This window comes from Emydura macquarii, unplaced genomic scaffold (genome assembly GCF_026122565.2).
Source record: "Emydura macquarii macquarii isolate MOO-44397 ecotype Brisbane River unplaced genomic scaffold, CSIRO-AGI_Emac_v2 contig_2372, whole genome shotgun sequence".
NCBI lineage: Eukaryota > Metazoa > Chordata > Testudines > Chelidae > Emydura > Emydura macquarii.
The window spans coordinates 2,461,568-2,473,973 of record NW_027132509.1 but is presented as its reverse complement, the minus strand read 5'-3'; the positions used below and the strand labels follow the sequence as shown (position 1 = coordinate 2,473,973).

At 38.5% G+C, this 12,406-nt stretch overlaps 1 protein-coding gene across 3 annotated transcripts in view; it reads right to left on the bottom strand.

Annotated features, from left to right (window-relative positions):
- Window positions 1-12,406, bottom strand: part of INPP5F (inositol polyphosphate-5-phosphatase F) — a 123,651-nt gene that overhangs the window by 55,071 nt on the left and 56,174 nt on the right. For all 3 annotated transcript variants that reach the window (XM_067561329.1, XM_067561327.1, XM_067561328.1), the window contains 5 exons: window positions 9,532-9,711; window positions 7,016-7,083; window positions 6,381-6,505; window positions 3,422-3,499; window positions 1,578-1,698 (listed from right to left, as the gene is read on the bottom strand). In XM_067561329.1, coding sequence (XP_067417430.1) covers window positions 1,578-1,698; window positions 3,422-3,499; window positions 6,381-6,505; window positions 7,016-7,083; window positions 9,532-9,711 — 572 coding nt within the window. The remainder of the gene's footprint in view (window positions 1-1,577; window positions 1,699-3,421; window positions 3,500-6,380; window positions 6,506-7,015; window positions 7,084-9,531; window positions 9,712-12,406) is intronic.

Genomic DNA, 12,406 nt, shown 5'->3' with positions numbered 1-12,406 from the left:
TAGAATTTGTATTAAAAACTGTTTAGTGATTTGAAAAATGCTATCAAATTTCCAGCATAAAGACAATGAGTCATATGCTCCTGGGAAATGTGAAAAGTTAGAGAGAGGAAGTTTATAGGCAATTGGAATTCTCTGAATACCATGCTTCTGGTATTGTAGGTCTGTATTGTAGGAGTTGTGACATGCTTAATAACTGTAGAACAATTCTGAAGTAGATTAACCGTGTAGTGGAAGGAAGAGGGGGCATTGCTTCACAGATCTACTGTTCCAATGTGGTAACGGAAGGCCCCACTCCATAATTCAAACTCCAGCAGTATGTCTACACTGAAATTAGACACCCATGGCTGGCTCATGCCAGCTGACTCAGGCTCCTGCTGCTCAGACTAAGGGGCGGATTAATTGCAGTGTAGATGTGAGAGCTAAGGCTGCAGCCTGAGCTCTGGGACCCTCCCACGGTCCTAGCCCATGCTCCACCCTGAGCCCAAATGTCTGCACCACAATTAAACAGCCCCTTAGCCCAAGCCTCACAAGCCAAAGTCAGCTGGCATGGGTCAGCCACGAGTTTTTAAATACAGTGTAAACATTTCCCTGGACTGTAATTTAGGAAGATTTCTTGAAAGATTATCTTGTTTTGATTGTTCGGAGGCAGAAGAGACCAAGAATCAGAGGCAAGATGCTAGAAGGAAGGAATAAAACAGAACAGGACCAGAATCATATGGTCAGGATTCTTTGCTGTGGATGACACTGACAACAGGTGCTGCCAAGTTCCATAGTCAGGTCAATTCATCCTTCATTCACAGGAAGGTCCACTTTGCCTTTATCTCAAACATATCACAGAGCTCTTTCACCTCTTCCTGCATTGCATGTGGAATTTTCGAGGCCTTGGCTAAGTGCACCATCATCTAATTAACGTCAGGAAGATATAATTTTAAGGTTGAGTTTCCAAAGGAAGAAGCAGATCGTTGCTGAACTATATGAAGCTGCTTAATTATCTCCTCCCTTCTCCTATTTGGAAATGCCATCTCTGCAAGGGACAGATTCCTTTCAGAAGAGGGTGGTCTGTCTACTATCTGGTTTAGGATACCTGGAGAGATGGAAAATGATTGTCTCTCTATGGTCAAGGGGAATGATCTCACAGGCATATCAACCACCTAATGTGCTGGTCAACGGGATATTTTATTCTCAAGTGCCTGAAACTAAAGTACATCTCTGAACCCACTCATTTTTATACCTATATTTAATTTTGTAAAACAAAAAAGTATACACATGCAGTAATCACTACCTGTAACAGCAAATTTACACTTAAGTTACCTACACAATAGAACAGAGATAAGTAGTTCTGGTGCCCATAGTGTCAGTCTTCTCCTGAAAATGTTATGCCTCCCAGTCCCAGAACTATTCAACAGTTTAACCATTTGGAGGCATGTGCACATTATTCCGTCTCCAGAAAATTCCATCAGCTTCATAACTTGATGAGTTCTAAATTATTTTTGCTCACAAAAATGCTGATTATCTTTTTCATAAATAAAAAAAATCTAAGATATTTTGCACTTTAAAATTTACAAAATCATACGTGCCTGCTGTTCCATGACCACTCTTGCAATAGCAGCCTGGACTACATTTGTCCGATCCAGACAGTCCATACAGTTAACACGAAAAATTCCTTCTTGTTTACAGATCAGACCAGCTTGATCAACCCTTTCAAAAGTGGTTAAAAAAATAGAAAAGGTAAAATGTTTACTGGGAGATCTTAAACATAAAAACCGATCAGTCCATGCAACACAAATGGAAAATTTAAGTTAGAAAACATGTTTCTACTAGAATAAACCATGGAATATTCATTTCAGTTTCATTCAGCATCCCAGCTACATTACATTAGAACTGGGTGAAATTCTTCAGACGAATATTTTATTCGCTGAAAAACACACTTTCGGTCTACCTGAAGCTACCTACAAATTTGTCAAGTAGTTTTGAACAAAAATGTTTTGGTGGGGGGGGGGGGAGGAGGAGGAACAGACGCACCATTCACCAAAAACAGTCAGAGAAGGTGGTGGTGTCCACCTTAACTTTTAGCCCAGTACTTAGGGCACTTTCTGGGTCTACCACATCCCAGGTCTCAGTTCTCTCCTCTGCCTGATGTGGAAACAGGAACCTGAAACTGGGTCTCTCACATTACAGGATTGTGCACTAATCACCAGTCTATAGTCACTCACTTTCTCCTCTCTATCCCAATGGATTATTCAAATATTTTATATACTGGAGAGACAGAGACTCACCCCAGAATATCCGATAGCCTAGTGGCTAGGGCACTCTCTGGCAGTGTGGGAGACATGTTCAAATCCCTGCTCCACACCAGGCAAAGGGGAGAAACAGAGACCCAGTCTCCCACAACCTAGATGAGTGCCCTAACTATTCAGCTAACAGTTAGAAGGTGGGCACCGGCACCATCACTATCACCTCCACCCATTCTGTGACTCTAGCACTTTATTTCCTTTAATGTGAAAGAGTGCAAGTTTCATTCAACCCAAAACAAAATTCATCACTTTTTTGATTCATTGAAACTTTTTGGAATTTTTCAGATTCCATTAGAGTCGAATCAATTCTTTTTTCAATTATTCAGAACTATCAGCAAACCCATGTCATTCCAGACCAAATGAGCCCCTCCTTTCAGAATAGCTACCTCCCCCTCAGCCCACATTTCTCCATCCTTATCCTGAACATGCAAGACAGCTCATTTATACCACAAATTCAATACTCTAGTACATGCACACAAATGTAATTCTTTACTTTCTATATTCTTTATTCTTTCTGTAATTCTTTACTTTCTATAGAACAATCACCAACTTATAGGTCAATCATTCACAAAATTTCCTAAATGTTGCAGAAAAACATCTCCCAGACAACAGAGATAATTTGACAGCACATTTACACATACCGATACGAAACAATGTACTGAACCACATACAATGTAATTCATGAAAGCCACATCAACGGTATATCAATGCATAAACATATAACCAATGCTTGGCTGCAGGCCAACCGTTTTCATTGTCTGTTCAGGATAAGGTTGGAAGTCTACAGGTAGGGGAAATGCATGATTATTTCATACATAATTTTTTAAAAAACTAAAGAAATTAACGATAGTGAACTCAGGGAGGGAACAATGTTACTGGGAGTTCTTTTGTTGTTAAAAGGATAGAACCATAAGGAGAATGCTTTACAACATTGAATCCAAGATGCTGATTTGCTACCCAGGAACTAATGTTCAAAACAGGAAAGACTGGAGGGAAATAGATAACCATTGGGGAAATGGAAGGCCATAAAAATCCAATTAAACATTGTTTAAACTATTTTTTGCCTGCTCTTTCATTCAAGTTTTTCTACAACCATTTCATACAAACCCGAGCATGCCAATACCTACCAACACCACTTCATATCAAGGATGATATCATGAATGGCATCAGTTAATGTTTGAACGTTTTCAAACTTCATCCCTCTGCTAAAATAAAAAATTCACAAAAATAAAGTAAGTTTCAACTAAAATAAAGATGTAACCCTACACAATTCAAGTAAAGCCAAATACTAACTGAAATCTGGTTAAATTTTAAGCAGAATTTATTCACAGCAGTTCTCAGACAATGTACAAAGTTTATGAAAATCTTTTCAAATGTCAGTCGCAAATTAAACCATGTAAAAATATACTCAAGTAGCTACATTGTAGCCATGCCTATCTTCCCTCCAGCCTCTCAAGAATTCTCTTTGGATGACTTTAGATGCATTCATCTATAAATGAGAGGATTTGGAGGGCAATTACAGCATGGTGCTAAAGCATGAGCCAAAAGCAGAAGTGAAACAAAAAAAGTGAGAAATGTTAAAATCTTTACATTCATGTTAACTTTCATCCTGAAGGTTCTTAACAAGCCTGACAGACAGTATATATAGGAATCATATTACCCATTACCAGATTGCAGCCATCTCAGTACTGGAACATAGTAGGTAATATGTTCCAGCAATATCATAATATGCTCTAACATCCCCATGCGTCCCTCCTCCCCCAGCCACGTAAGCCAGAACAAGTTAATAATCACATTTATACGATGGTGCTTAAAGGCCAAACAAGAACAGGATCCCATTGTGTCAAGCACTGTATAACGTATCAGACAGTCGTAAAGAACTGACAATTTAAATGGACAATACAGACACAGAGTGCGGAGAAGTCTAACCCAAAGGCAGCGTGAATAATGTGATAGCAAACAATGGTCATATTATTTCCATGATTTTGGGGGGTAGAGGTGGGATAAGTTCAGGGGGATGAGCTAAATGGAAAGAAAAGTGAAGGGTTGAGGGTGGACAGAGCAGGGAAGGAGAGGTTATGAGGGACAGGTGTGGAGTGAAGCCGAGGTAAAGAAACTCGGAAGTAGGAGGGAAGGGATCAAACAACCAATCAGCACAAGGCAGAGAAAGTCCAATCGACACTAGAAAGTTCTCTGAGCATCCAGAGGTTCACAGGTCCCTGTTTTGATTGCTTCTGCTCCTGCAGGCTGGAATCTCTTTGGCTGGCTCTTCTCTGCAGTTCCCCCACTCCAAAGATCACATGGGGGAAGGGGAGGTACCACCTGGCCCTAATGCCCCTACAATAGCAGTTCTCTCCTGAATAATTCTGAATCTAGGGGGCACTGAGGGAGCGGTGACACCATTTTACTCTGCAGTGCAGCAGTCCATGCTTTGACTGCTTCTACTGCTGAAGTAGAAATGCCAGCAGCAGGACCATCTTAGCTGCAAGGCCTCAGCCTCAGGTCTTATTCAAAAAGGCTAGTTTGCTCCAACTTCCCAACCCCAAACCATAGAGGGTCCTGTCTGTTGGTGGAAGGTGTGAAAAGAACAAAAACAGCAAACCCAGAATCATCTTTTTTTTATTTATTTTTTAGAGTGATTGGGGAGTAAGGGGAAATCTTTAATGGAGCACATGGAATTGTGGTTTGATAAGGAATTTTTAATTAATTCTCATTCTTAAAATGCTTATATGCACTTCAGAAATATCAAATTACATAAGTTCGTACAGCTGCACAGAATGTTAGCCTATCACTATTACCTTCTTAGGTGTTTGATGTATTTGTATCTTAACTTAGGGCCTGTCTATATTAGGGATATTTGTTACACTGATAAACTCCCAGTGTAGATGCACTGCACTAGTGTAAAGAATAGCTTGCACCAACATGATTTACCCTGCTAATTTTGAAACTAGTGTAAGCTGCACTAGTGAAAATCCTGTTTTAGAGTTATGTAGCTTCACAGATGCAAAAATACCCTAAGGCAGATCCTGAGGTCCTAACATATTGGTAAGTAATTCAAGGCAGAACTAAGTCTTCTTGTGTATCTGTATAGCGCATGATTGTGGTTTTGTGGCAATAAGAGATTAATACCAGCCACCTCCACACAACTGTTTTAGGAAGGGAAATGGAGACCAATGATCAGTTGAAAGTGCAAAGGAAATTTTAGACAAGCAGATAGTAAATACTAAATTGGAATTAGTCCGTGTTCCTATTATGATAAAAATGCCATTAAGGGTTAAGACTTTGATTTTGTATAATTTAAGAGGAGTTACCAGAAGCATAATGTCCCCTCACAGCACACATTTATTTAAACAATAATGAACCAATAATGCCACTTGATGAATCATTCTTCAAGTAGAATGCACTTCCTAGAACGTCTTAAAAATTAAATATATACATATAAAACAAACATTTGGACATGTGTTTGCCCATTATGAGACATGGACATGGCTCCAACAGCAACTAGTTAGTAGGTTCAGAGTATGTACAGTATATTGCATAATAATTTTCATACGAGAACAAATTTTCAAGGCTAAGTGCAAACATTAGGTGTGTGTTCATGTAAAACAGGCACACAGATGCTGCCTAAAAGCACCATCATATTCCATGTGTGTCTAGTAACCCTATAAGAAAGGAATTCTATGCTAAAACAACGTGCAGTGCAATATGCAGCCACAAAAATACGCTGTATGACTATGTAGTCTAGGAGACTGCCTTAATTGAAGGAATGCACACTAAAGTGCATTAGGATATTCTTAACTCTAGAGATTTCACTAATAGACAAATAGTGAAAAAAATATGTTTATAAAACGCTCATGTTGCTTTTTGAACCACCAAAATTGTACAGCAGTAAACACTGGCAAGCTAAACTATGAAAAACCTGAATTATATTACACTTTTTTTTTTTTTTTTACAAGAAGCAATATTTTTCTCTATGAAAGCCAATGCATTTCACATACTATTAGAGAATAATTTCCCTTCCCCTCAACAACATTTCTCTCATTTTAGCAAATAGCCCAAGACGACACATTTAGAAAGCCCTCTTACCAGTGCTCATGGAAGTCAAAGGAAACATAAGTGAGGTTTGAACTGTTGTATAGTAGCACTTGTTTAAGGTAAGCATCTCCAATAATCTTCTCTCGTCCAGTCTGATCCACCAAATTAATAATAACCTGTTCAAAAGTTAAAGAATTTAGTATTTTGGTAATCTAAGTGAAGATTCCTGCAGAATTACACACACTCTCTCTGAAAGACAATGTACAAACAAATTACAAAACCATGAAACAGTAAAAAAAAAATAAAAAAAATTAAGATTTATAAGTAATTGTATTTAGTTTATCTAGCACAAGGTTCTCTTCTGATGTCATTTTTTTCCATTTTTGTTTTGGAACCCAAGTGACCAGGTTAACAACTGAGTCTAGTCTCAAATAAAAATGAACTACTGATTTGATAAGTTCAATTAAAAAGTTACCAAAAACTAGGTTTAATTACGGTTTCTGGAAATTGCTATATAATTCAGGAAAATCAAGTGCTACGCACCTACAGCTCTAATTTTTTGATTGTCCTTTGAAGTACTCAGATTAAAAAATACCTTATAAACAAACAATTCACACCAACTGTTAAGTTTTAGTAATAAGTACACTAATAAAAGAAGAACTGCTAACTACATGCATAAAACCCACCTGTTTCTTGTACATTTTCAGTTGTTCTTCAAAGTGCGCACAGAAATAGGGTACGGTTTCCTTTTCACCTACAAAGTAGGAGGACACTGTGAAGAGCTAATCATTTCCTTTCACTCTATTCATATTTCAGGCATTAACTCATATTCAAGTCTACATTATTAGGTACCTTGGATTAAGAAAAACCTGCATGTGTATTCAGGTAGCATGATACATTCTACAGGACCACATTAATGAATTATTCCTTCTAAAGCTTCTACATTGACAAGGTGGAGATCCAATTAATTGATATGCCATATTACTACTGTGGTACTGACTTACCACAACAGTGCAGAGGTGAACACCTTAAACTAAAACATTCTCTTTTATATGTGGGATTCAAGCAAATCTGCTCTTCCCTTTTTTTATTTACAAACCTTATCAACCCCTCCATGCTAGCTCCATACTGTCCTTCAGATGAACCCCCTTCAGCTCAGAAGTATCTTAAATATTTAAAAAAATTTTCAAGTGTGTAGAGATGGTTTAAGTGTAAAACAGGACAGCACAGAGCCTGCTAAAGAATTAGAAAGTTCATGAACTGTCCCAGGCTGAAAATAGAATATATTCTTAAATATGTAATGTCACAGACTAGGGGAAACTATTTGGAATGCATTTAACTAATGGGGTAGAATTTTGTCTTTGACATTAAAATTGATCCCCACAGCTGGTATAACTCACCTATAAATCTTCCAAATTAATTTAATTCCTCTTCAAATTTCCTACCAATTTTACTAGGAATCCAGAAGAACTGACCACAATACTGAATTGCACAGCTCCACAAACAAATGTCAAACAGAAAGAGTCTTTAGCATTTCAAACTGTTGTGATAATAATTTTTTTGGATTTTGCTGTGTCCTTGTAGCTCAGTTTTTTCTCATCCCTAGTACAAATTCATTTACACTTTGTTCTTCTAGGATCTGGCAAGAGATCATCCCTTTTCAGTTATTTCAGGGGTTCTAGCAAACTCTTCAGAAGACATTTGAATTTGTTAGTGCTTTACAAGGACTTGAACCATATCACGGGATGCTGGTGGCAAAAATATTAGTAACCACCACCACCACCACTCTACTAAAAACCCAAAAGCTCAGCATCACCATATAGATACACCTTTACTTTTTGTATTATGGTAGCATTAAGGACATGCCTACGCTGCCCTGCAGTTCAGACTCTGGGGGTGCAAATAGCAGCGTGCACCAAAGTACTATGCTGTAACTCCCTCTGCGGAAGCTGCAGCCACCAACTAAAAAGTTCCTACATCAAATTAACCGAGTCTTGTCTGAAGAGGACTATTTTAATGTAAACTTGGAACCTTTTAGTTTGCACTCACAACATCCAGAGTTACAGTGAAACACTTTGGTGTGCACTGCTTTTCATGCCCCCTAGTTCAAACTGAGTAGCGAAGACATGCCCCTGGATACCTAATCAGGATCATGGCCCTATTCAGCTAGATGCTGTGCAAACATATACAAAAAGACAATCCTTCCTTTAAGAGAAAATGCCCAAAACAAAATAAGGAAGTCCTCTCCTGAAGAGTTTATAGTTTAACATTAACTTTTAGTCCTAAATCAGCAACTAACTTTAAGTGCAGATTGTTCAAAATAGTCTGTAACTATCAGGAGGAGGAGGTTGTAAATACCACAAAACCTTGTCTTGCTGAATTACATGATTGTGTTGTGGTGGGTTTATAATCACATCAATGGATTTATGAGCCCTGTCTATTTCTCTGATCCTATGACAGTACCGTCACATACACTTTTCCCTTTGAATATTTTTCCCTTTGTGATGATGAACATGCTGGGATACTGAACTGGCAAACATCAACATTTAGAATTTCATTCTGGAGACCAATCCAGAAGCCTGGGTGCTAATCTAAACTTGACACCTATGATCAGCACAGACTCTCTCCAACTCAGAACTCTTCGACACAAAAGAGACCAATTAGCATTCTTCATATTTGATGTTGAAGAACCTTCTGGGTTCCATTTAAATTTAGAAGAAAGTTTAAAACAATGCATGTCCCAGAATTCACTGTAGTATTGTGTTGTAAATTTTCACTGCTATCAAATTGGAAAAAGAAATTCTTAAAGAGCAGAGGGAGGAATCTATATCAATGAACTCTGTGATGTAAGTTTCAGACTGCCTCTTAAGTCTTCGGCATTTCCATTTCCAAAACAGAAGACTAGACTTTCTCCCTCCCCAACTAAGAATCTGTTGCATGAAAAGAGGTGATAGTAGGGCATAGGGTTATGTGTTGGGAACTCAATTATTCTCCTCTATCTGGGAGAAATGGGGGCTCCTTAATCAAGTTTTGAGTTCAACTCAAGATTAGAGAAAAATTATTTTAAATTCGACTAACTCATCACCACTACTTTTAGTTTTAAACTAAGTGCTGATCAAAGGTCAATAGAATAAATGTTCAGTCAGTTATTTTTAATTGATCTCTGTACATTTTACAAGCTCCACAGATTACCAATACTTACTCTTGTCCAGTCGTGGCCGGGGGTTGTACCTGTATCCAACCTGACTCCAGAACACTGGCACAGAGCCTCGTGTTTGAATAAATGAAAGAGTATGATTATGGACATGAATCAATTGCTCCGTCTCCACATAATTTGCCACATTCCCATTTTTATCAACACCTCTTCGTTTATACCGCATCCCTAGAAGACAAAAATAAAGATATTGATCAGTTTATTCAAGAAATATGTGGGGGTTTAAAATAAATTTAATCCTAAACATGGATATTCTGTATACTTCTGGAAAGTGTTTTTGGTAGTGAGGAAGTAAATGATGTGAGATACAAGACAAATCAGTCAGGTTATCCCAATTGACAGCAATACTGCTGTCTAGTTCCTCTTCTGGGTCTCCTCTCCCATTTTATTTTAAATTTGGTAGAGATGGAACAAGGCTTTTGTTTTAGTTCTCATCCCCCCCAGCAACTATTCCCAAGGGTTGCTTTTGTCTGAAAGAAACTAGCACTAGCCTACGCACTGGTATGGTAGCATGATCTTAGCTATAAGAACAGTAGTACTCCTAGGACAGTATTTCCTGGACAAACAACAGGGGTAATGTCACTTTGATAACATCACTTTCATTCTTCCTGTTTCCTTCTACTCCTAAACCCTGTGTTAGTGAGTGTTACCTTCATAGTAGCCCAGAACAAGATCAAGAGTCAAATTCTGATTTGTGAGTACTGGAGCAGCCCTACAGCAGGAGTTGTTATCTATATGAAAAAAATATAAGGGGTGGGGTGTCTGAATGTAATTTACAGACCTGTGATAACTAAATTGTGTGATCTAATATAATTAATCCATTCCAAAAGGCATCTAACCTTGACAGAGCATATTGTACATGTTTTATTTGGTAGAAAGCAAAACCTAAACACTAAAAACCAAAATACTAAATTGAAAGTCAAACTACAGATCATCTTTGACTCACAGATACCCATTTTACAAAACAGTAAAGGAGAAAGCTCCATAAGCACCTTCAAGATTTACAATATCTGCAGAATGGTTCATTACAAAATGAAAGCAATTAAATTTCTATCTATATACCTAGCACTGTGCATTTTAAACATTTCTTGCTGCTGTGGCTATTTTATTTGTTTTTCCATCAATGTCTCTTACCTGATTGCCAAGTACGGTAGTTTGGAAAATTTTACAATGGTTTACACCAGTATTCCACAGGCAAGAAAGTTAGCAAATCAGAATTACATTCACATTAAATAGGAAACTAAATTTATATAGAACATGGAAATTTAATTCCACAGTTTCAGAATAAGAATCAATCCCTGACGCAGTACTGAACTTCTGAACTGCAGAAGTTACTGTGTGGTGGGGGTAGTATTGGAAGGAGATTAGGTAATTAACTGTATCTAAACTTAAAACCACCACTTCTTCCTCAAAATCTTTGAGGCACCTAATGAGAATAGCAAGGTCTAAAATAAAGCTTAAATCTATTTTTATGTACAGATTTGGTTAGGTTAGTGCTTCAGTTGTTTCTCAGACAGAGAAACACCTACAGGATCTCCATGAAACATTCTTAAAACTACAATATCCACCTGGAGAGGTGAAGAAACAAATTGACAGAGCCAGACAGGTACACAGAAGTCACCTACTACAGGACAGACCCAACAAAGAAAACAACAGAACACCACTGGCCATCACCTACAGTCCCTAGTTAAAATCTCTCCAACACATCATTAAGAATCTACATACAACCTATCCTAGCGGATGATCCCTCACTCGCTCAAGCTGTGGGAGGCAGACCTATCCTTACCTACAGACAGCCCCCCAACCTGAAGCAAATACTCACCAGCAACCATACACCCTATAACAGTGGTTCTTAACCTTTCCAAACTACTGTACCCCTGAAGCCTGAGTCCCACCCCTACGGGGCTGAGGCATGTAACTTAGTTTCATGGCGCCCCTGTGGCTCCAGGCAATTGCCTTTCTTGCCACCCCCAATACCAGCGACCCCTCTAAAACTGTCACAACCCCCAGGTTGAGAAACACTGCCCTATAAGAAGGCCAATCCAGGAACCTATCCCTGCAACAAACCCCGTTGCCAGCTCTGCCCACACATTGACTCTAGTGACACCATCACTGGTCCTAACCACATCAGCCACACCATAAGGGGCTCATTCACCTGCACATCTACTATGTAGTATATGCCATCATGTGCCAGCAATGCCCCTCTGCCATGTACATTGGCCAAACTGGACATTCACTACGCACAAGAATAAATGGACATAAATCAGACATAAAAAATAACATCCATAAACCAGTCGGAGAACACTTCAATCTAGCCAGGACACGGTCACTGACTTAAAGTTGCCATACTCCTACAAAAAAACTTCAAAAACAGACTTCAAAGAGAAACTGCTGAGCTTGAAATCATCTGCAAACTTGACACAATCAAACTGTCTGAATCAGGTCTTGGAATGGTTCTCTCATTACAATAAGTAATTGCGACTGATCACACATTCTCACCTCCTAATCAATGGCTGTGAATAGGCCTCAACTACTCTAACTGAATGGACTTTGCTTTCATCCACCTTCCCCATTGTTGTTACTTCCCTTGGGTGGGTGGGTGTGTGTGTGATATATATATATGCCTCCTATGTGATTTCTATTCCTTACATCTGACGAAGTGGGTTACAGCCACGAAAGCTTATGCCTGCAGAAATTACATTTGTTAGTCTTTAAAGTGCTACAGAACTCTCGTTGTTTTTGCTGTATATAGACTAACATGGCTACCCCTCTGGAGGTGTTTCTCACTTATCAGTGAATTCTGGAGTATATTTCTGGACTGAACCATGCAGCACTATTATTTTCAAAGTTTTATCCATTACAT